Raw genomic sequence first — 22,106 nt, 5'->3', positions numbered from 1 at the left:
GCAGCCGCACGGCGGGGCCGAATCACTAGAGCAGCCTCGCGCGGGAACCCGGCACCAAAGCGCCGGAGCCGCCGCCTCCAGCCCGCGGGCGCCCCCCGAGCTCACCCCGACCCCGGAACGCAGGAGCCCCGGGCGTGCGGGTCTCGCGCGGCCCCGCACGCTCTTTTCCAGGCCCCCTCTAAGGAGGGGCGCGCGGGGGGCCCCAGAAGCACCTCCCGCCAGCCCGCCCTCCCCCTTCCCCTTCCCCTCCCGCCCACCAGCCCCGCACGGCGCGGCGCTGCGCTCGGATTCCGGGAGGGAAGCGCCGCGCGGTGTCCCTGGCGTCCTCAGTCCTGCCCCTCGAAGTGGAGATGCGCGAGAGGCAGGCGAGGGCGTGCAGCTCGTGAGACGCCGCGCCAGCCGGCACCATGCGCTTGCGGCCGCTGCCCCTCGTCGTGGTCCCCGGCTTGCTGCAGCTGGTGAGTGTCCGGCCCGCCGCGCGCCTCGCGCGCTGGGGACGCGTTTCGGCGGGAAAACCGCGTCCGTGGCCGACTCGGAAACAGAGACTGGGGTTGCATGGGACCTCGGGGCTGGAAGCGCGCGGATTGCAGGGAGTTTGGGGTTGCTTTAGGGGTTGGAGGGGAAGAATCGCGGAATTTAATAGAGGGGACCTTGAGGCGGATGAAGGGCTTAGCAAGGATTGGGACTTGAGGGCTGGGGTAAAGTAGGCAGAAAGTGGCCAGGAAGAAGGTGCGAGAGGGGATGAGGGTAGAGGGATAGGATGAGGATGGTCTGAAAGATTTGTCTCCAGCCCAGAGTTTGAGGGGTTTGGTGGTTTTTATGTTTCACATGGTATTTTGCCCGGATGCCTGCAATCCTTTCAAACCCTGGCATCGTGCTTCCTTGTTCTCAGGGTCAGTTAGTAGCTCCTTGCTAGGAGAAAACTTTGGCAAAAGACCGATGGGGTGGGGGGGCATATTGGATTTCTCTTCGTTTTCCGTCTGGCGCTGGGGACTGGGATGGGGTTTTGTGCCGGTGGGGATGCAGGATGTAACTTTCACGCCCAACTCCACGCTGGAGCCCCCTCTCGGGAATCTCTTAAGCAGTATGCTACCAAAGACCTCTCCTGCCTCATCTGGCCGAGGGGGCTCTGAGGAATATGAAGGGTATTAGAAGGTGGTTCAGGGTTCGCCAGCGAGGCTTTGGGCGACTGTTCGCACTGTAACTATCTTCTCTCCCCGCTTTTCCCGCGTGGCGCCGCACTCTCCTCCTTCCGAAATATACCTCCATACTGTATGTATTGTTAGTTAATTATACTTAAGGGCGATCCCAAGTAAAATCTTGCAGAAGACAACTTTTAAAGTAAAATTAGAGAAAGGGACTGCTTTCGCCTGTGTCATGGATTTCTCCTGCTCTCCAGGCACTTACCTTGATACAGTGCTGTTAAGAGGGTTTTCTCCAGATTCCACTGTTTCTTTGGTCCTTATACTTAAGATTTTGCTCACTTAGCTCTGGGCTGTTAAAACAAGGTTAAGGAAACCAAGCACTTAGAGAACGATGATCTCTCCCTTTCCTTTTTTTTTCTTTCCTCCTCTCCTCTCCTCTTCTCTATCTCTGTTATTTCCTTTAAGTGGGTGAGATTCAGTAACTTACGAAAGTTTCTCTGTGAGATGTATGATATTGTAGATGCAGAGGTACTTGCAAATTTTGAGGATGGAAGGGAATTCTAAAAGGTCTTAGTGAAGGGGAGAGGATAAGGAAAGCCTTGTCCATTCTGGTTACAACAGAGATTAGCTTCACTTGCACAGCATTAGGTAAGAAATTCTTCAGTGGCGTCAAGAGGAAAATGCAGTGATGTTCCCAGATGTCCTTTGCTGAGCCATCACATCCTGCCTATATACAATATTGCATGTTAAAATAAATTTTACATCTAAGGCATTGTGCATGCAACATATATACCACCTTAGACCTTAGTATCACTTGCTTTTTAAAATGTTTAAGCTGGATTCCAATAAAATATGGTCTAACCAGCAGCATTTGTATGGTGTGTGTAAGTAAAACTCCAAAAGCCTGGAGAAATCAGGTACTTAGGTAAGATCTTCAGGTTATCTTCATGAATCTCTTAGTTAATTTAATTTTGCATTCAGTGATCATGAACTGTGTATCTGTTCCACTGTGTTAGACTCTTAAAGATGAGGAAATATATTTGGGCATATGATGGGAAAAGTTCTCCTATCGGGCACCGTATTGGAAATGTTACATTTTTTTTTCACACCACCATAGTCAACAGGAAATAGGAAATACATATTGAAGGGATTATATACCCTCTTTAAGAGCTAGATTCTAATATTACAGCATGGATTGATTGATGCATTTTTAAGGAAGCTTATGTCAAATTCTAATCCGTTTTTGGATTGTGCTTGGGTTGTAATGTTTTTTTCCTGGAGCACTTTATCATGGCAAGTGAGGTCAGAGCTGCAGCTGTGTGATAAGCACACATTCCTTACACCGCCATCATTTTGGACAATAAAAGGCTGTTTACATTCTCCACATTCTTAGAGCTGTTTCCAGCCATATAACACAAGGGGGTTAGAATGTGAAAGGAAAACAGAGTGGCTGAGGAGGGTAGACCTCAATGAAAACATTCCCCAATCCCACCATGTACCCCACCCTGGCAGGTATCAAGGAGGGCAGGTCATCATTTGGCCCTTTAGATGGCTCCCAGTTTTATTCTACCTTTTTCAAGCGGATATTGAACTTATTTGCTAAGTCCCAATAGCAAGTGAATAAAACGTTTTCTTGATTTAGAAACTAGTCTTTTAATTTTCTAGGAACTAGAAACATATGTATTTAGTAGATCTGCCATTGGGGGAACAGGGGCGGGGGCAAGGTTGGGTTATTGCTGGAATTGGATTTTATTTTTTCATCCACCCTGGCAACATGAAGAATGTACTTTTTAAAACATGCTAAATATTTTAAACCAGTAGTGGATTCATTTGGGGATTTTGAAATTTAATTTTAAGAAAATTGCCTGTTTCATCGAAAACAGTCACAAGGAGTTGGGTCCAAATAAGTCACTAACCACATCATACTGGTACAATAACTAGAATGTTTTTACTTGTTTTTGTAATACTTAAAATTTGTAAGAAAACAGTCAGCTGAATTGATAAATATTGCAGGTAGCCTATGAAGTACGTGTGTGTGTTACCTGCCCTTGTCCAGTTCTCCTTCCTTTGTCCAGTGTTTTAACAGATAGCTTGCTTTACCTAATTAATAGGATTACTAGGCAGTTGCAAAATTTAAATATCAATCCTGAATGTATTATATTCTCCAAAATCCTTATTCAGCAACACATTCTTTATTACAGTATTAACAGCACATTATTTCTTTTCTGCCATCTAATGATGAGAAAATTAGCATTTGGAATTAATATTACAATATAATGAGTGTTATTTCCTGACATGATACAAAGTAAAGACTTCGCCAGATGACAACTTCTTACAGATTTACATGATAATTTGGAACTCATAATAAGTGTGATTTTTGCCTTTAAGTAAAATGCAGATTGTAAAAAGATTAAATTTGAATTTAAGTGGATTATTAGCTTGAGTTTAAGATAAAATTGAGTGATGATTTTTAAAATAAGTTTGTTATACATTTCAACTTTTTTTCTGTGATATAATGATTTTATAAAGTAAAATATAAATTAGAAGTGATGTAAGTTAGCGAATTTTTAGAATTCTATAAAACCAGAACACTTGTGATGCAAGGTGTTACAATTTTGAGTTCATCCTCATTGTGTAGTATCATCCCACATGAACTTATTAAGTGTATTTTGTTTATCTTTTAACAAATTAATAATTTTAATATTTGTTTAGTATGATATTCATAACATATATTTATTCTCAGCTCCGTATTTACAAAAAGTGGTAACTCATGACTGTCTTCCATTCAAAAATCATAATTTCTCTCATACAGTTCTGATCAATAAACATCAAAGCAGTATTTTCTAGTGTAGGATCAATGGTCTCTTGGCGAAATGACAACGCACAGGAGTAAAAGTACCACCATATCATGGTTACGACTTAGAGTTGACGGGCCATTAAAATTAATTCCTCATTAAAAGCATCATTATCTTAGACATTCTTAAAAATGAGAATTAGGATTAGACAGCTAAGTCCTCTATGCTAGCCACTCACCTCTCAGTGTAAGTTGTGTTCCCTTGGCCTATTCTGAGATTTATGTTATCTGGTTCAGTTTTAAATGCCTTCCCCATAGGAAACTGACCCCTCTTGGGAACTTATTTTATAGCTTAATAGGTTTCCAAATGGAAAAGAAAAGCTTTCTTAATCTTTGTTGTGTTTTTTTAATATTCTTTTTTTATTGTTTTTGATTAATGATCAAAATGCTAAATAAGGCACAAGGCTTTTTGAAAACCCTTTTAGAGGTTTTACATTGTCAGCTTAAAATGTGTAGCTCTTGCAAATCAAATGAGTTAAGAAATGTTGATTTTATAATACGTTGCCCACCTTTTACCTATTAAAGAGCTAATCAATACACTTTGAATGATTTAGACTTTTAGCAGTAGCAACCAAAAGTGAATATAAATGTGTCACAGGTTTGTGATTTTGTAAAAGCTCTAAGACTGTCTCTTACTGTTTACGTATTCTGCGGACTCCTTTACCTGAAGCATTGCTGGCTAAGATTTGAAAAAAGAATTATAGCTGCACACTCAAGTGCCTACAGTTAGGGCTGTGTCAGCGTTTCCGTAAAGAATCTCATTTCTATCTTAGCCATAAGCGTTATTGCCGGTAAGAAGTTGGCATTTAATATCTTGATTTGGGAGTCAATTATTTTAAAGCTGCTTTAAAAAATTGGTCCAAATGATTTTGAGCACTCATCCATGTGAGGTTACTCTCTCAGTATTCGTACAGTATGCAAGACAATGACTTAACAAACTAATTTCTGTATTAGTCTGGCACAGAGGTTATAGTGTTTAAATTATTTAAAAATAATCCTTTCCCAATTAACCCATTTATTGCACCATCGTAAGACTTTGAAACACTATTTCATCATAAATGTTTTTAATTGTGCCAAATTCAGATGCCCTAATGATTATTTTTGTGAGTTTTATTTGCTAACAATCTACTTGAAATTTTTTACTACTTTTGAAGTGACCAATGGTGTTAATACAACTCCATTCTTTATTTCAAAACCCTGCTCAGTAAAAAAAGGATTTAAAGCAATTTACAGCATAGATTTTCATATTAATAGAAGGAATTCTAAGATATGATTGATTGAAAACTTCCATTTTATGTTATTTTTAATTTATGAAAATCTCGATAAAAACCTTCAAACAACTGTATGGTTGATGTATGTAAGATCAATATGTAGTAAGGAATTCTGTTTCTTTGTAGAATGACCATTAAAAATTAAAATGTCATTATTTAAACCCAAAAGCTATAGAACGTATTTTCCTTTTTTCCTGGCCAGATCATTCAAGAAGTTAAAATAGTGTCTTTAAACTTACCGTTCTTATAAATTTTGTCTGTCCTAGATTTATGGACGTATGGTAAGGAACTAGGGAAGTTTTGTATACTTAAACTACAATAATAATGCTGTCTTAGAGTTGCATATTCTTACTGTTTTCAAGTTTCTTCCATACAGTTTACCACGTTCTCTTCTCTCCTTATATAAAACTATAAGATTGAGAAGGACATTTTAAATGTTTCCATTTGTAGATTGGAATGAACAATGCGTTTGGTGTTCCATTTCTAAATAAATTGCGCGTTCAACAAATATTGACTATTTTGACCCAGACTATGCACCGAGATTATAGCAGATGTTGAGGACATAGCAGTAAGCAGAATAGGACTGGTCTGAGAGTGTGTGTGTGTGAATGTGTGCGCACATATGTGTGTGTACGTGTCTTGGGCAAATCACTTAACAACCTCAACCCCTCATCTATAAATGAAGTCATTAATGATAAACGGATGAAAAGTGATTTCTAGCATCACTTTCTTTTTTTTATTATATGGTAACAGTGTTCTGGATTTTTCTTTTTATGAATTACATCTTTAATTACTATACAATTTGAGGTATGTCTTACATACAAACAATTGTTTTAAATATAAGTTTTTTTTTTTTTAAGATTTTATTTATTTATTCATGAGAGACAGAGAGAGAGAGAGAGAGAAGCAGAGGGAGAAGCAGGCTCCCAGTTGAGCAGGGAGCCCGATGCGGGGCTCGATCCCAGGACCCTGGGATCATGACCTGAGCCGAAGGCAGATGCTTAACGACTGAGCCACCCAGGCATCCCTAAATAGAAGTTTTACATGGAGTTTATGCTGTGTAACCACATCACAAATGATATGTATATTTAGAAGTAGATTTAAAACACTGCAAAATTGATTAATGTTATCCCTGCTTATGGGAAGAGAAAATTGTTGGAAGTAGGCAAAGGGAATTGATGAGCATTTATTTAACCCATATAATCAACAAAATCAATAAAATTTAAATTAAAATGGTGTATTCAGGCTTTTTCCCCTCTCTACTATTTTTAAATTGCAAACTACTAACATCTAGTCATTGCTTTAATTTAAATAAAAAGTAAATTGACTCTCAGTTAAATTCTAATTATTAAGATAAACAACATAACGGTGTAATACTGTACTTCAACCAGAAAATGATCATGTGACTTTTGTACGCCTCAATAGACTCTAGCCTATTTAAATCAGAAATATTTTTAACTAAATACGAAGGTTTCAGGAATTCAGATGTAAATGGTACGGAATTTTTAAAAGACAACCAACAAAGAGCTGGCATGTGAGACCCTATCAAAGATGGAGAATATGTCAGTGGTCTTAACATTAGGAAACATCTGAAACAGATGGACTAGTCCTGGGGTTCACTCCAATTACACTTTAAACAATGTAAATGTCTTTAGAAATGAACCCTGACTTTGTGATATTGCTGTTCAGGGCCAAATAAAGTAACTCTAGGGTCATAAAAACACTTGTTTAATTCTCCATGCAAGAATATGCAAGATTGTGAGTTTCAAGCATTGTAATAATACTGACAATTTTAAAATCTTATCAGTTTTACCGTAAGTTACATAGCATGTGTATTTATTCATTCAGAACAGTAACTTAAGAAATAGTCTAGATTATTAGTAGGGAGAGACCACATGTTTAATTTATGTGGTTCTATAAAGTCCACGGGATTTCCATCCCAGAATTCTATCCCTCATTTTTGTGTGCAGACTTAACCAGTGAAAGTGGTTGATTGAGTATAACAATCTGCACGACATTTTGAATGGATAATGTATACAATAAGAGAATAGGGACTCTAAACAACTATTTAACATTTTGTAGTAATGATAACAATAATTTTTATTAACAAAGTTTTACATTTTGATAATCTAAACAGAAGACAATTGGGATCGGTGTAAAGAATATTGCTACGGGGATAAAAAAAAAAAAGGGAGGTGAAGTTTTCAAAGGTGTGTTTTCCATAATCGTGAGTTCACCTGTTAATCCCTTGTCAATGACTCCCAAATTTGTACCTCACTCCCTACCCTGCTGTTCAGGCTCCAAGACCATATCTCCATAGTTTCCTGTTCATTTTGACTTGGATGTTTTACTACCAGCTCACACTCACTCACCATGTTCAAAGTCACACATATCTTTCCTGAACAAGTGCCTTCTAATATTCATGGGTTCAGATTTTAAAGTCACCACCTCCCCCTTTTTAATGTCTGGTGTCTTTGCGTTCAGACAAGTGACTTGGTATAAAGCGCTACATGGTTTACTAGATTCTTTCACATATGTGATCTCGTGTTTTATCTTCACGTCAGCTCTGAAACGTAAGCAGAGCAGTAGTGACTGCATCCACTTTACAGATGAAGGAACAAAAGCATTGAAGTTTCAGAGATGGGCTGTAGACCAGAAAAAGATAAAACTTGAATTGTCTACCTAGTCCAGCTCTTAGGTCAGGGCAGCATCCATTTCTAGCAGAAGGTCATGAGATCTGTCTTTGACCTCCAGAACGATAGGCTCAAGGAACATCTCTAGGGAACGTCTCATTCTGTTCAGTGTCCATGCTGAGGTAGAAACCTCAACTCATTCATTTTAGGAAAGTTTTAAACAAGTTTGTCATAAAGTCAAAGAAGGTAAACACAAGGAACAGATTGTTGGATCATGCCCCTTAACCACTAGTTCCATTTAGAATTTAGCCTCCCAGAGTTTAGTTTGCCAAGTATTTTGGCTTTCATATAGCTTTAGGGCTGTTGTTGGCCGAGTAAATGTAGTTCCAGTTAGGATCAACAGAAGATTTGAGAGTTCTTTTAATTTCTCCGGATCTCAACCTGCACCACATGAGATTTGAAAAGATGAACAGGAAGAGAGCAAAAGGTCTTGATTTCTGTTAAAGGCCAGTTAATCCCGGTTGTCTAAGGGGCAGGTCGGACTATGAGAAGGAGCCTGGGGGATGGGGCGGGGCTACCTAGTAGGTGCTTAAACTTGTGCGGAACTTGCTAGCATTCGTATATAATTGTGCTTTAGCAGTAGCAAACTCCCTCTTGTTCTCTCTTCCCTTTCCTACATTTGTAAAGATAGTATATCAGAGTGGATTTTGTGGGCTCTCCACCCAGATGTCCTTGGATCTCTTTTTAACATTTCTATGGACAACCCCCTCCCCTCCACTTTTTGGTTTCTGTTCTAACACTGGGCAACTGTAAATCTCCTTCAGAGAAGCACCCCCAGGTGTGGGTGTTGGATGCACCTTGCCAGAAAGCACTCAGAGTCAGAATGTCATTCCAGTCCCTTCCCTCCCCTTCTTGAGCCAGCTCGTAACAAATGACTCACAGGTGCCAGGGTTTTCTTGCTCTGAGACTTGGTGGAATATTCCAGAGTTCCCTTTGAGGCAGCAGGTTGACTCTCAAGTGGATTTTGCTTGAGATCACACCCTTCCGTGGCTTCCTTCCACTCTCTGACCTGCGGCCCCATGCTCTTCCCGGACCTTCCTGGAACCCCTTCATTAGAAATCACTTGCATTCAAACACTTGTCTCAAGGTCTGCTTCTGGGGAAACCAACCTAAGATTTCTGTTTAAATGTTTTTTTTTAATATTCAGAAATTTTTAAAATAGCCATTCTCACCCCTGTCTGCATTCTGCCATCTCACAGTAAGAGATAATCACTATGAATAATTTAATGTGTATTTTTCCAGAAATTATGGATATGTATGCTTTTATCATAATTATATCAACACGACATAATGTTCTATAACATTTTTAAGGCAATAATATATTGTGGCCATTTTTATGCAATATAGAACAACTTCTATTTTTGAGGATTCATAGTATTTTATAGCATTGACATACCATAATGTATTTGATCAATCCCTTATTAATATTTTGACTGTTTTGAATTTTTTGAATATATTTGTGAATATACAAAATGAATTCCTAGAATTGAAAATACTGGTTCAATGTTTGGAATGTACAATATGATTTTTGATAAATATAAATTGTCCCCTAATTGACTATACCAAAATACAGACCCACACACAGTGTATTTGCATATCTGTGTCCCTGTCTGGAGAGTGTATTCCCTTCTTTTTAACTTTGCCGATCTATTAGAGTAAAATACCTCATTGTTTATTAGGAAGGTGAAGTGTGTTTTCACATTTAACCATTTGTATTTCTTATTCTTATAAATTTTCTTAATTTTTCCATTCTTTTTTTTCTACAGCTTTAAACTTCTATATTTTTTTATATCGCTCTTGCACAATTGTTTATTTTATTATTCCTGGATATTTTATACTTTATGGCGTTGTTGTGGATACTGTTTCTAGGCCTGACATTTTAAAATTATTTTTTGCTGGCATACAAGGAAAGATATTTATTTTAGTGTATTTATGTTTGTATGAGTTCTATTTCTGAACTAGATTATTTTTAATGATCTTTAATTTGATTCTCCTGGGAGATTTTATATATAGATAATTATATTATCTATAAATAATCTTATATTTGGCTCTTTCTATTAAACATTGATGCCTCTTGAATTAAAATCTATTCTCCTAGTATACTGAGTAAAACCTTCAGAATATTGTTGACTATCAATACTGGGAAAGATAGCGTTTTCATATTTCCAACTTTAATGGAAACTTTGCTGAATATGATGTTTACTTTTAGCTTCTGATAATCTATCAAGAATATACTTTTATATTCCACATTAGAATAAATTTGTTGATCAGAGGTTGATTTCAGATATGTTTTTTTTATTTTTATTATTTTTTTATTAAATTTTTTTTTCAAGATTTTATTTATTTGAGAGAGAGAATGAGAGAGGGAGAGAGAGAGCATGAGAGGGGGAGAGTCAGAAGGAGAAGCAGACTCCCCACTGAGCAGGGAGCCCATGTGGGACTCAATCCCAGGACTCCAGGATCATGACCTGAGCCGAAGGCAGTCGCTTAACCAACTGAGCCACCCAGGTACCGGATTTCAGATATGTTGTAGCATCCTTCAAAATGATCATATATTTTTAAAATGCTAACCTCTTCATATTTTTGAATTATGAAACATAATTTTCCTAATATATTTCCTAATATTTTCCTAATACTAAGCTGTTTAAATCAAGTTAAATGATCTGTATTTTAATACACTGGTGCATGTGTTTTTATATTGTTAGTATTTTATTTAGGAACATTGATTATTCATAAGTAAAATATAGCAAAAGTAGAACACATCAGGTTTTGCATCAGGATTATTCTAGGATCATAATTAGAAAGACTTCTATTTTTTTCCTCAGTTCTGGGAGAAATTAAGATAGTTGAGAATTGCTTCTCCCTTGGATGTTTGTTGGGAATCATTTTAATCCATTTGAGCCTTTTTGTTTCAGGAGAGATCTTTTATAAACATTTCATCGCTATTAGATTTTTTTTCAACCTTTATTGATTCCATTTTATTAATTTTAAAAGAAAAGGATGCATTTTTGTGCATCTTCAAATTTATTGAGCATAAAATAGTATATACTCTTACTTTAATTTTTAAAAATTTACTTCATACCTGTGAATTTACACCATATCCCCCCCTCCCCAAGTTTGTATGTTTTGGAACAGTAGTAGCTGGGGACTGCCTTCATTCTCTCTCTAGATCTACAGCTGTAACTAGAAGTTTTCTGTGGCAGATTCCATAGTTAATTCTGTAAGCTGTCCAAGGTGAATGGAGCCTCACATTAAGAGGTGAGCATCCAGAGCCTCAGCCCTCTTTCTGCTCACTGGAGGACGTTGCAGCCTCCTGGGAGCTGCCCTGGTGCCTGTATGTGCTCCGAGCTCCTCCTAGGCTGAGCTTGGTGGTGGGAAGAGGGTACTCAGTTGGGGTGGGGGTGTAAACCCTAGCTTCTGCTCAGGTGCTTTTCTCCTTTGCCTTTGATTGGTTACAGGCTGCTCAGCACATCTGGTTTTTGCATCATTCTGATTCACTCTTCCTTCCTTCCTCTAGAGGTTCTCAAATCTTGTGGACTCTTGGCATCCTTTCCTCTTTCTAGCACCACTATGCATTCATTCTTGTTTTTGCATTCCTAGTTCATGTCATTGGAAATTTGGGAGGGAGGCAAGGTAAATACATTCACTCAGCTTTCCCCATTGCAACTGGAAATCTTTTAGTCATTTTTGGCTCATTTTTCTTCATCCCCTACAATATCCATTCACTCGCAAAATCCTATGAAATTTCCTTCCAAATCCTTCTGTAAACTGTCTCTTCCTCTCCACCTGCTGCCATTTCATCACTACAGCAGCCTCCTAGCTGGTCTACTGTATTCCAAAACAAGCCTTCTAAATTCACTCCACATGCCACAGAATCATCTTTCTTAAATCCTCTTTTGATTTACTATGTCGCTCAACTTTTAAGAATGAGATTGTGATTCCCGTTTTCTTAACGCATCGCATCTACATTTTGTTGCCTGGTTTTTCAGCCTTAAATCTCTTGTCCAATATTCCTCACATACTATAAACTGCAGCCAGGTCTGTACCCTTCATACTCCATGAGTATGTCCGAGTGGAGGGAAAGCCCAGATTTGCATGTCAGAATGACTTGGATTCAGTGCTTTCTTTGGCATCTTGGACAAGCCAATACATCTACTCAATTTCAGTTTCTTCATAAAATAATGTCAATTATAGCTATTTCATAGGGTTGTGATGATTATATACAAAAAATGTAAAATGCCTAGTACCTAGCATTAGCTTAACAAAGATCAGTGCTCCTTTCCATCTGCAACATCTTAGCTTCTTGGTATGCAAACAACAGGAGCTCTGACAAACTTAAGCAGAGAAGAAATTCATGAGAACAGGGTGACTCACAGAAAAGGTTGGAGAACCAGGCATGTCTAGAGCAGAATCAAGGGTCTGGCTATCAGGAAAGTATCAGTTAGGCAAGAGGATGAATAAATGCCAACCTTTTTTTTCTCCAGTCCTTGTTTTGCTTCATTTAAGATGTCATGTTTAGGTTGAGAGCATCTGGTTGGCTTGAAAAAGGTGGTATACTTTGATCAACTGTTCTACACATTGTAGGGAATCAACACTCTGTGTTCCATTAGAGAGCTTGTGATCAGAACTCCCACTAAAGGAAGAACTCTGTTAGAGAAAGAGACCCAAACCCCTCCAGCTCTTCATCTTAATTAGCGTGATTTTTCACTCATAAACTTACACAACCAAAGATCACCAGACATTTAAGAGAAATCATTGGCAAAAAGGAGGAGGAGGAGAAGAAGAGGAGCTACCCTGGAGGAAACAAATAATAATAGGAGATAGATTTCAATTTTAAGGATTCCTAATTAGTATTCTCAGAAACTCAGGAGGATATTGCATCCTGAAAATAAGAACAGGCTGCTATGAGGAAAGATCAACTGGGTCATGAGAAAGAATTCCTGGAAATGAAATATATAACTGACAAAATTTAAAAGTTGGGAAGAAGTTTGAAAAGAACAGGGCTAAAGTTCATGCTGGTGAACTTTTTTTTTATTTATTTATTTATTATTTTTTTTAAAGATTTTATTTATTTATTTGAGAGAATGAGAGAGAGAGCATGAGAGGGGGGAGGGTCAGAGAGAGAAGCAGACTCCCTATTGAGCAGGGAGCCTGATGCGGGACTCGATCCCGGGACTCCAGGATCATGACCTGAGCCGAAGGCAGTCGCTTAACCAACTGAGCCACCCAGGTGCCCCATGCTGGTGAACTTTTAAGAGGAAGTCTGCCATGACAGAACCAAAAGACCAAAATAGGAAATAGGAGCAAACAGTGAAGAGACACAGACGACAAATTCAGAAAATCCAGCGAGAAGCTCCAGAAACAGAGACTGTGAGGGGAGGGAACCTAGTAAAAAAAAACAAAAAACAAAAAACAAAACAAAACAGAAACCAAAACAAACAAACAAACAAAAAAAACAGTGTTGAAAGGGCTGATTTAAAAAAAAAAAATCTGGTGAAATTTCTGAACTCGAAGGAAAAAATAGAAAATCCTAAGAGTTTTCAGAGAAACAAGAGATTACTGGCAAACACAAACACATCTCATTAACCACACTGGATGTTAGAAGCAATGGAATAATGCCTTCATAGTTCTGAGGGGAAACGGATATTGAACCAACGGCCAAATTGTTAAGTATGAAGGAAAAAGGAGGAGGAAGAAGCAGAGAAAATCAGAGAAAACAAAAAATGACATTTGGGGCATGTGAGGATCCCAGGGGAGTTACCACTCATGCCATATGGAACAATCTTCAAAGATATACCTCAGCCAAGCAAGAAGAAAGATAGAACAGGGGGATGCTGTGGGATAGAGTGCTGTCTGAGTATGACTCAGAAGTGAAGGAAGCTAGAAAAGGATCTGTTAGCCTGTGACCTTGGAAAGGTGTGGGGTTCCGTTTCCTTGTCTAGTTTAGTCACACTGTGGTTCTAAAGGGAATTCCATGTCAATCCTTCCAGTTTTAGAATGTTTAGAATGGATTTATACACAAAGCATGAATGATTTAAATATAGTCTAAGAATGGAATGTAACCATACTGAATATTAATGAACTTAAGTAATAGAATATAATAAAAATTTGGAGGTAAAAGGAATACACAGGTGAAGAGAGGCAAGCATGCCGGTTTCCTCATCTTTCATAGGAAGAAGTTAAGAGAAGCTGTCGAATGTTAAAAAACTAAGAAATAGACTTAAAGTCTTAAAAGCTACCAAACAATAGAAGAATTAAAAATAATACAACCAACAAAAATTCAGCATGTAAATTTATTTACAGTGCGCTTTTACTTTTTCTGTCATATAAACAGATTAGAAGAATACATTTAATAGTAAAGTGGAGATGGCATTTTGACCTTCCAGTGTGATTTTGTATAAGTGCTCTTCTTTTTGTGTAGTGTTTTTGACAAATACTATCACTCTATGAATTTCAAGATAAGGGAGGTCTTCTTAGTGGAGGGAGCTTCCCAGCAGTTGTGAAAGCATGCCTGTGAGGTCATGCATCTGCCTTCACTGGGCTGTGATGGGTATGTTAACGGCACAGATTGCAGCGATGGTTTCATGAGCGTATACTCATCTCCAAGTGTATACATGATAAATGTATAGCTTTTTGTATGTCAATCATGCCTCAATAAAGTGATCTGAAAAAAAGGGTAAGCAGAGGCAATCTCTTGGGTCATGCTGTAGGGCAGGGTTTCCCAATCTCAGCACTGTTGACATTATGGGTCAAGTAATTACTTGAGTGAGGGGTTAGGGGTAGGGATAAAGGGGCCATCCTGTGCATTGTGGGATGTTCAGCAGCGTCCCTGGCCTCTCCCACTAGATGCCAGTAGCACACTCTCCCAATTGTGACAACCAAAAATGTCTCCAGACTTTGACAAATGTGCCCTGGGGAGCAAACACAGCCAGACTGAGGCCCACTGCCATAGGAGATTCCAGGCTGTGAGAAGCTGAACCAAGTGACCTCTTGGGCCTTTTCCAATTAAATACTTTGTCTTTGCATTGTTGGGAAGGGGTCAGCATTTTGCACAGATAGACCTAGTTTCTTAAGACTTTTTTTCTTTTTTTTTCCCGTCTCAGTTTCCTTCAGTTCAGTTCAATTCAAACAATGTTTTTGAGTGTAGCTCTGTCAGGCACTCTGCCTACGGTACACATCTCTATTTAACAACTTTTCCTTTTTAAGGGAAATGGATGAGTGATCCTCCTGATATTGCCCTCCTGGATAAGATTTCCCTCTTTAGTAGAAATTCACATATTTCATTTTGCCTCTGGTACAGCTCTTACCAGTTGATAGGGCTGGCTCAGAGAATTTTAGTGAAGCCTTTGAATTTCAATATTTTAAAATGCAGCAATAAGATAAAAAATACTTTGTAGAAGTTAAAAGACAGCAAATAAAACTGAAAAAGATGATCATCAATAATAGTTGGCTAATAAAAATGTGAACTAAATCACACTTGATATATGTATTTGTTACAATTAAAACATAGTGGGATTACAGTCTTCAAAGACCTTATCACAAACCCAGATTATATTATGCGTATCAAAACTGGAGAGTAGCACTTTTGAATGGAAAATTTGATCCAGTGTTTTTGAGATTTTAAAAAGTAGCTTAAAACTATTAAATTCAGCTCTTAGGAGCTAGAATGTGTTTCCTTTTTATGGAAAAATTGGGGATTTTCAAATTTGCCAAAATGTAAACTCTGAGGTACTCTATTTTTATCAATGGTATGAATCACTTTCTTCTACATTGGAATGCACTTTTAATTAAATTTCTTCTTTAAGGCAATTCTCATTTTTTAAAAAAAGGTATCTATGAAGGTATACTATAAGAGTTGCATCTTCTCCCCCAGAGATAAACACGGTAATAAACAAGTAAACAGATCCCCTGTTGGTGTTGAAATTTGAAGTACAGTATATTTTCATGAAATTATAGCTATGTATAAATAATGACTTTACTTATTGGGATAAAGTCTGACAACCACTGTGGACTATGCTCTAGGCCTTTCTATCTATGGTGGCTGAGCGTCTGCAAAGGCTCCCATAGGCTCTGGAGTGAGTGTGTTGCAGACACCCTGGGCAGGCCAGTACGTTCTTGCTCCTGCCCTTGCGTGCACACACATACACGTACACAGATAACACTCTCCTACTGAACTTTTCCCACCACATCAAAAGTGGTATCTTTTCTTTTTTTCCTTTTTTTTTTTTTTATGGTGAGCATCTTTTCTTTTTTTTTAAATTTTTTATTGTTATGTTAATCACCATGCATTACATCATTAGTTTTAGATGTAGTGTTCCATGATTCATTGTTTGTGCATAACACCCAGTGCTCCATGCAAAATGTGCCCTCTTTAATACCCATCACCAGGCTAACCCATCCTCCCACCCACTCCCCTCTAGAACCCTCAGTTTGTTTCTCAGAGCCCATCGTCTCTCATGGTTCATCTCCCCCTCCGATTTCCCCCCTTCATTCTTCGCCTCCTGCTATCTTCTTCTTTTTTTTTTTCCTTAACATATATTGCATTATTTGTTTCAGAGGTACAGATCTGTGATTTAACAGTCTTGCACAATTCACAGCGCTCACCACAGCACATACCCTCCCCAATGTCTATCACCCAGCCACCCCATCCCTCCCACCCCCCCCCACTCCAGCAACCCTCAGTTTGTTTCCTGAGATTAAGAATTCCTCATATCAGTGAGGTCATATGATACATGTCTTTCTCTGATTGACTTATTTCGCTCAGCATAACACCCTCCAGTTCCAACCACGCCGTTGCAAATGGCAAGATTTCATTCCTTTCAATGGCTGCATAATATTCCATTGTATATATATACCACATCTTCTTTATCCATTCATCTGACGATGGACATCTTGGCTCTTTCCATAGTTTGGCTATTGTGGACATTGCTTCTATAAACATCGGGGTGCATGTACCCTTTGGATCCCTACATTTGTATCTTTGGGGTAAATACCCAGTAGTGCAATTGCTGGATCACATGGTAGCTCTATTTTCAACTTTTTGAGGAACCTCTATACTGTTTTCCAGAGTGGTTGCACCAGCTTGCATTCCCACCAACAGTGTAGGAGGGTTCCCCTTTCTCCGCATCCCCGCCAACATCTGTCGTTTCCTGACTTGTTAATTTTAGCCATCTGACTGGTGTGAGGTGGTATCTCATTGAGGTTTTGATATGGATTTCCCTGATGCCGAGCGACGTTGAGCACTTTTTCATGTGTCTGTTGGCCATTTGGATGTCTTCTTTGGAAAAATGTCTGTTCATGTCTTCTGCTCATTTCTTGATTGGATTCTTTGTTCTTTGGGTGTTGAGTTTGATAAGTTCTTTATAGATTTTAGATACTAGCCCTTTATCTGATATGTCATTTGCAAATATCTTCTTCCATTCTGTTGGTTGTCTTTTGGTTTTCTTGACTGTTTCTTTTGCTGTGCAAAAGCTTTTTATCTTGATGAAGTCCCAATAGTTCATTTTTGCCCTTGCTTCCCTTGCCTTTGGCGATCTTTCTAGGAAGAAGTTGCTGCGGCTGAGGTTGAAGAGGTTGCTGCCTGTGTTCTCCTTTAGGATTTTGATGGCTCCTGTCTCACATTTAGGTCTTTCAACCATTTTGAGTCTATTTTTGTGTGTGGTGTAAGGAAATGGTCCAGTTTCATTCTTCTGCATGTGGCTGTCCAATTTTCCCAACACCATTTGTTGAAGAGACTGTCTTTTTTCCATTGGACATTCTTTCCGCTTTGTCAAAGATGAGTTGACCATAGAGTTGAGGGTCCATTTCTGGGCTCTCTATTCTGTTCCATTGATCTATGTGTCTGCTTTTGTGCCAGTACCATACTGTCTTGATGATGACAGCTTTGTAATAGAGCTGGAAGTCTGGAATTGTGATGCCGCCAGCTTTACTTTTCTTTTTCAACATTCCTCTGGCTATTCGGGGTCTTTTCTGGTTCCATACAAATTTTAGGATTATTTGTTCCATTTCTTTGAAAAAAGTGGATGGTATTTTGATGGGGATTGCATTGAATGTGTAGATTGCTCTAGGTAGCATTGATATCTTCACAATATTTGTTCTTCCAATCCATGAGCATGGAACGTTTTTCCATTTCTTTGTGTCTTCCTCAATTTCTTTCATGAGTATTTTATAGTTTTCTGAGTACAGATCCTTTGCCTCTTTGGTTAGACTTATTCCTAGGTATCTTATGGTTTTGGGTGCAATTGTAAATGGGATTGACTCCTTAATTTCTCTTTCTTCTGTCTTGTTGTTGGTGTATAGGAATGCCACTGATTTCTGTGCATTGATTTTATATCCTGCCACTTTACTGAATTCCTGTATGAGTTCTAGCAGTTTTGGTGTGGAGTCTTTTGGGTTTTCCACATAAAGTATCATATCATCTGCAAAGAGTGAGAGTTTGACTTCTTCTTTGCCATTTTGGATGCCTTTTATTTCTTTTTCTTGTCTGATTGCTGTGACTAGGACTTCTAATACTATGTTGAATAGCAGTGGTGATAGTGGACATCCCTGCCGCGTTCCTGACCTTAGGGGGAAAGCTCTCAGTTTTTCCCCATTGAGAATGATATTGGCTGTGGGTTTTTCATACATGGCTTTTATGATATTGAGGTATGTACCCTCTATCCCTATACTCTGAAGAGTTTTGATCAAGAAAGGATGCTGTACTTTGTCAAATGCTTTTTCTGCATCTATTGAGAGGATCATATGATTCTTGTTCTTTCTTTTGTTAATGTATTGTATCACGTTGATTGATTTGCGGATGTTGAACCAACTTTGCAGCCCAGGGATAAATCCCACTTGGTCGTGGTGAATAATCCTTTTAATGTACTGTTGGATCCTGTTGGCTAGTATTTTGGTGAGAATTTTTGCATCCATGTTCATCAAAGATATTGGTCTGTAATTCTCCTTTTTGATGGGGTCTTTGCCTGGTTTTGGGATCAAGGTAATGGTGGCCTCATAAAACAAGTTTGGAAGTTTTCCTTCCATTTCTATTTTTTGGAACAGTTTCAGAAGAATAGGTATTAATTCTTCTTGAAATGTTTGGTAGAATTCCCCTGGGAAACCATCTGGCCCTGGGCTTTTGTTTGTTGGGAGATTTTTGATGACTACTTCAATTTCCTTAGTGATAATAGGTCTGTTCAGGTTTTCTATTTCTTCCTGGTTCAGTTTTGGTAGTTGATACATCTCTAGGAATGTATTCATTTCTTCCAGGTTATCTAATTTGCTGGCATAGAGTTGCTCATAATATGTTCTTATAATTGTTTGTATTTCTTTGGTGTTTGTTGTGATCTCTCCTCTTTCATTCATGATTTTGTTGATTTGGGTCATTTCTCTTTTCTTTTTGATAAGTCTGGCCAGGGGTTTATCAATCTTGTTAATTCTTTCAGAGAACCAGCTCCTAGTTTCATTGATGTGTTCTACTGTTCTTTTGGTTTCTATTTCATTGATTTCTGCTCTGATCTTTCTTATTTCTCTTCTGCTGGGTTTAGGCTTTATTTGCTGTTCTTTCTCCAGCTCCTTTAGGTGTAGGGTTAGGTTGTGTACTTGAGACCTTTCTTGTTTCTTGAGAAAGGCCTGTATTGCTATATACTTTCCTCTTAGGACTGCCTTTGCTGCATCCCAAAGATTTTGAACAGTTGTGTTTTCATTTTCATTGGTTTCTATGATTTTTTTTTTAATTCTTCTTTAATTTCCTGGTTGATCCATTCATTCTTTTGTAGGATGCTCTTTAGCCTCCATGTATTTGAGTTCTTTCCGACTTTCCTCTTGTGACTGAGTTCTAGTTTCAAAGCACTGTGGTCTGAAAATAGGCAGGGAATGATCCCAATCTTTTGGTACTGGTTGAGACCTGATTTATGACCTAGGATGTGATCGATTCTGGAGAATGTTCCATGGGCACTAGAGAAGAATGTGTATTCCGTTGCTTTAGGATGGAATGTTCTGAATATGTCTGTGAAGTCCGTTTGGTCCAGTGTGTCATTTAAAGTCTTTATTTCCTTGTTGATCTTTTGCTTAGATCATCTGTCCATTTCAGTGAGGGGGGTGTTAAAGTCCCCCACTATTACTGTATTGTTGTCAGTGTGTTTCTTTGCTTTTGTTATTAATTGCCTTATATAATTGGCTGCTCCCATGTTAGGGGCATAGATATTTACAATTGTTAGATCTTCTTGTTGGATAGACCCTTTAAGTAGGCTATAGTGTCCTTCCTCATCTCTTATTACAGTCTTCAGTTTAAAATCTAATTTGTCTGATATAAGGATTGCCACCCCAGCTTTCTTTTGGTGTCCATTAGCATGGTAAATGGTTTTCCACCCCCTCACTTTCAATCTAGGGGTGTCTTTGGGTCTAAAATGAGTCTCTTGCAGACAGCATATCGATGGGTCTTGTTTTTTAATCCAATCTGATAGCCTGTGTCTTTTGATTGGGGCATTTAGCCCTTTTACATTCAGGGTAACTATTGAAAGATATGAATTTAGTGCCATTGTATTGCCTGTAAGGTGACTGTTACTGTATACTGTCTATGTTCCTTTCTGGTCTATGTTGCTTTTAGGCTCTCTCTTTGCTTAGAGGACCCCTTTCAATATTTCTTGTAGGGCTGGTTTCATGTTTGCAAATTCCTTATTTTTTGTTTGTCCTGGAAGCTTTTTATCTCTCCTTCTATTTTCAATGACAGCCTAGCTGGATATAGTATTCTTGGCTGCATATTTTTTCTCATTTAGTGCTCTGAATTTATCATGCCAGTCAAAAGTGGTATCTTTTCATTGGCAGGAGGATGTTTAGTCTCTACCTTGGCGGTTATAGACCTGCTCATATTGTGCTAATATCACTCTCTACAAATGCCCAAACAGGCCATTATTTACTGATATACTCTTAGCTTCCCTCAAAGGTTAATGTAGGAAATAGCCGTAGGAAAACATATTTTTGGTAACACATATATTCATATTTTCATTCATTGCTTTGTTTGCCAGTTTAAGGGTCTACTGTAGGCATAGTACTAGACCAAGCTTTTCCTTAGGATATATTCCTAGGGACAAAAGTATTTTTCCTGGTAAAGAAAAATATATATAAATATATAAATATATAAATATATAAATATATAAAAAAAGAAAAATCCTTACTTAAAGAATGAGAATTTTCAATTCAGTGTTTCCTTTTTTTTTTTTTTTAAAGATTTTATTTATTTGAGAGAGAGAGAATGAGAGACAGAGAGCATGAGAGGGAGGAGGATCAGAGGGAGAAGCAGACTCCCCGCTGAGCAGGGAGCCCGATGTGGGATTCGATTCCGGGACTCCAGGATCATGACCTGAGCCGAAGGCAGTCACTTAACCAACTGAGCCACCCAGGTGCCCCCAATTCAGTGTTTCCTATTAACTTTTTCTACCAGGAAGAGCAGAGCTAATTTACAGCTCATAGCAACAAGTACCTTTACTAAACTCAATTTTCTTCAAGTCTTTCTCTCCCACTATATAGTTCTTGACCTTCTATTCTTTTACATACAGTCCTATTATATATAGTTTAGGTCATGTGTCTTGAAAATACTTTTTGAAAGTATTTGTGCTAAAAGTTTCTTTGCCAGATGTTTCTCCATTGCTGTTCTAACGTTCCTGAAATTTGATGGGAGTCTTTTCACTCCCGTAGGTATGAATTTCCTCGAAAATTTTCCTTCTGAAAACTGAGGTGGTTGGATTCAGTTTGGAGCCTTCAGGCATGTTACATCAGTGTCTCTGGGTTGGGGCCAAGGCGCCAGGTGCTGCTGGAGCCCAGCCAGATTTAGGAAGCCCTGGACCAGATGGTCTCCTAGATGTTCTTTGGCTTTATGAATTTATGATGCTGTTGGGAGCCGTGGCCCCTGGTGGGTGGAATATAAGCCCGCCCCAAGGGAAGGAGCTGCAGCTCTCCTGATTACACTGCCACCATCACAGGAAGGAGATCCCTCAGGACACACACCAGGTGTTTTCCCAGCTTTTGCAGACCTTTCCTCCAAAGGCATGTGAAGTGCTTCTATCTGGGCTCCTGCACACGAGGCACACCTCCATGAGAGCATTTATGTGATGGTACGGTCTTTACGGATGTGAACCTTTGTATATTCCACTCAACTCTAGCACAG

General features: G+C 38.7%; 1 protein-coding gene across 1 annotated transcript in view; it reads left to right on the top strand.

Moving 5' to 3' along the window:
* Positions 1-234: 234 nt before the first annotated feature.
* NXPH2 (neurexophilin 2) overlaps positions 235-22,106 on the top strand; it is a 112,325-nt gene continuing 90,453 nt past the window's right edge. Inside the window, exon 1 of the mRNA XM_036117565.2 lies at positions 235-458. Coding sequence (XP_035973458.1) covers positions 408-458 — 51 coding nt within the window. The 5' untranslated portion in view covers positions 235-407. The remainder of the gene's footprint in view (positions 459-22,106) is intronic.

The sequence above is a fragment of the Halichoerus grypus genome, chromosome 4 (genome assembly GCF_964656455.1).
Source record: "Halichoerus grypus chromosome 4, mHalGry1.hap1.1, whole genome shotgun sequence".
Classification (NCBI taxonomy): domain Eukaryota; kingdom Metazoa; phylum Chordata; class Mammalia; order Carnivora; family Phocidae; genus Halichoerus; species Halichoerus grypus.
The sequence above is the reverse complement of the archived record's forward strand: the minus strand, read 5'-3'. Positions and strand labels throughout refer to the sequence as shown.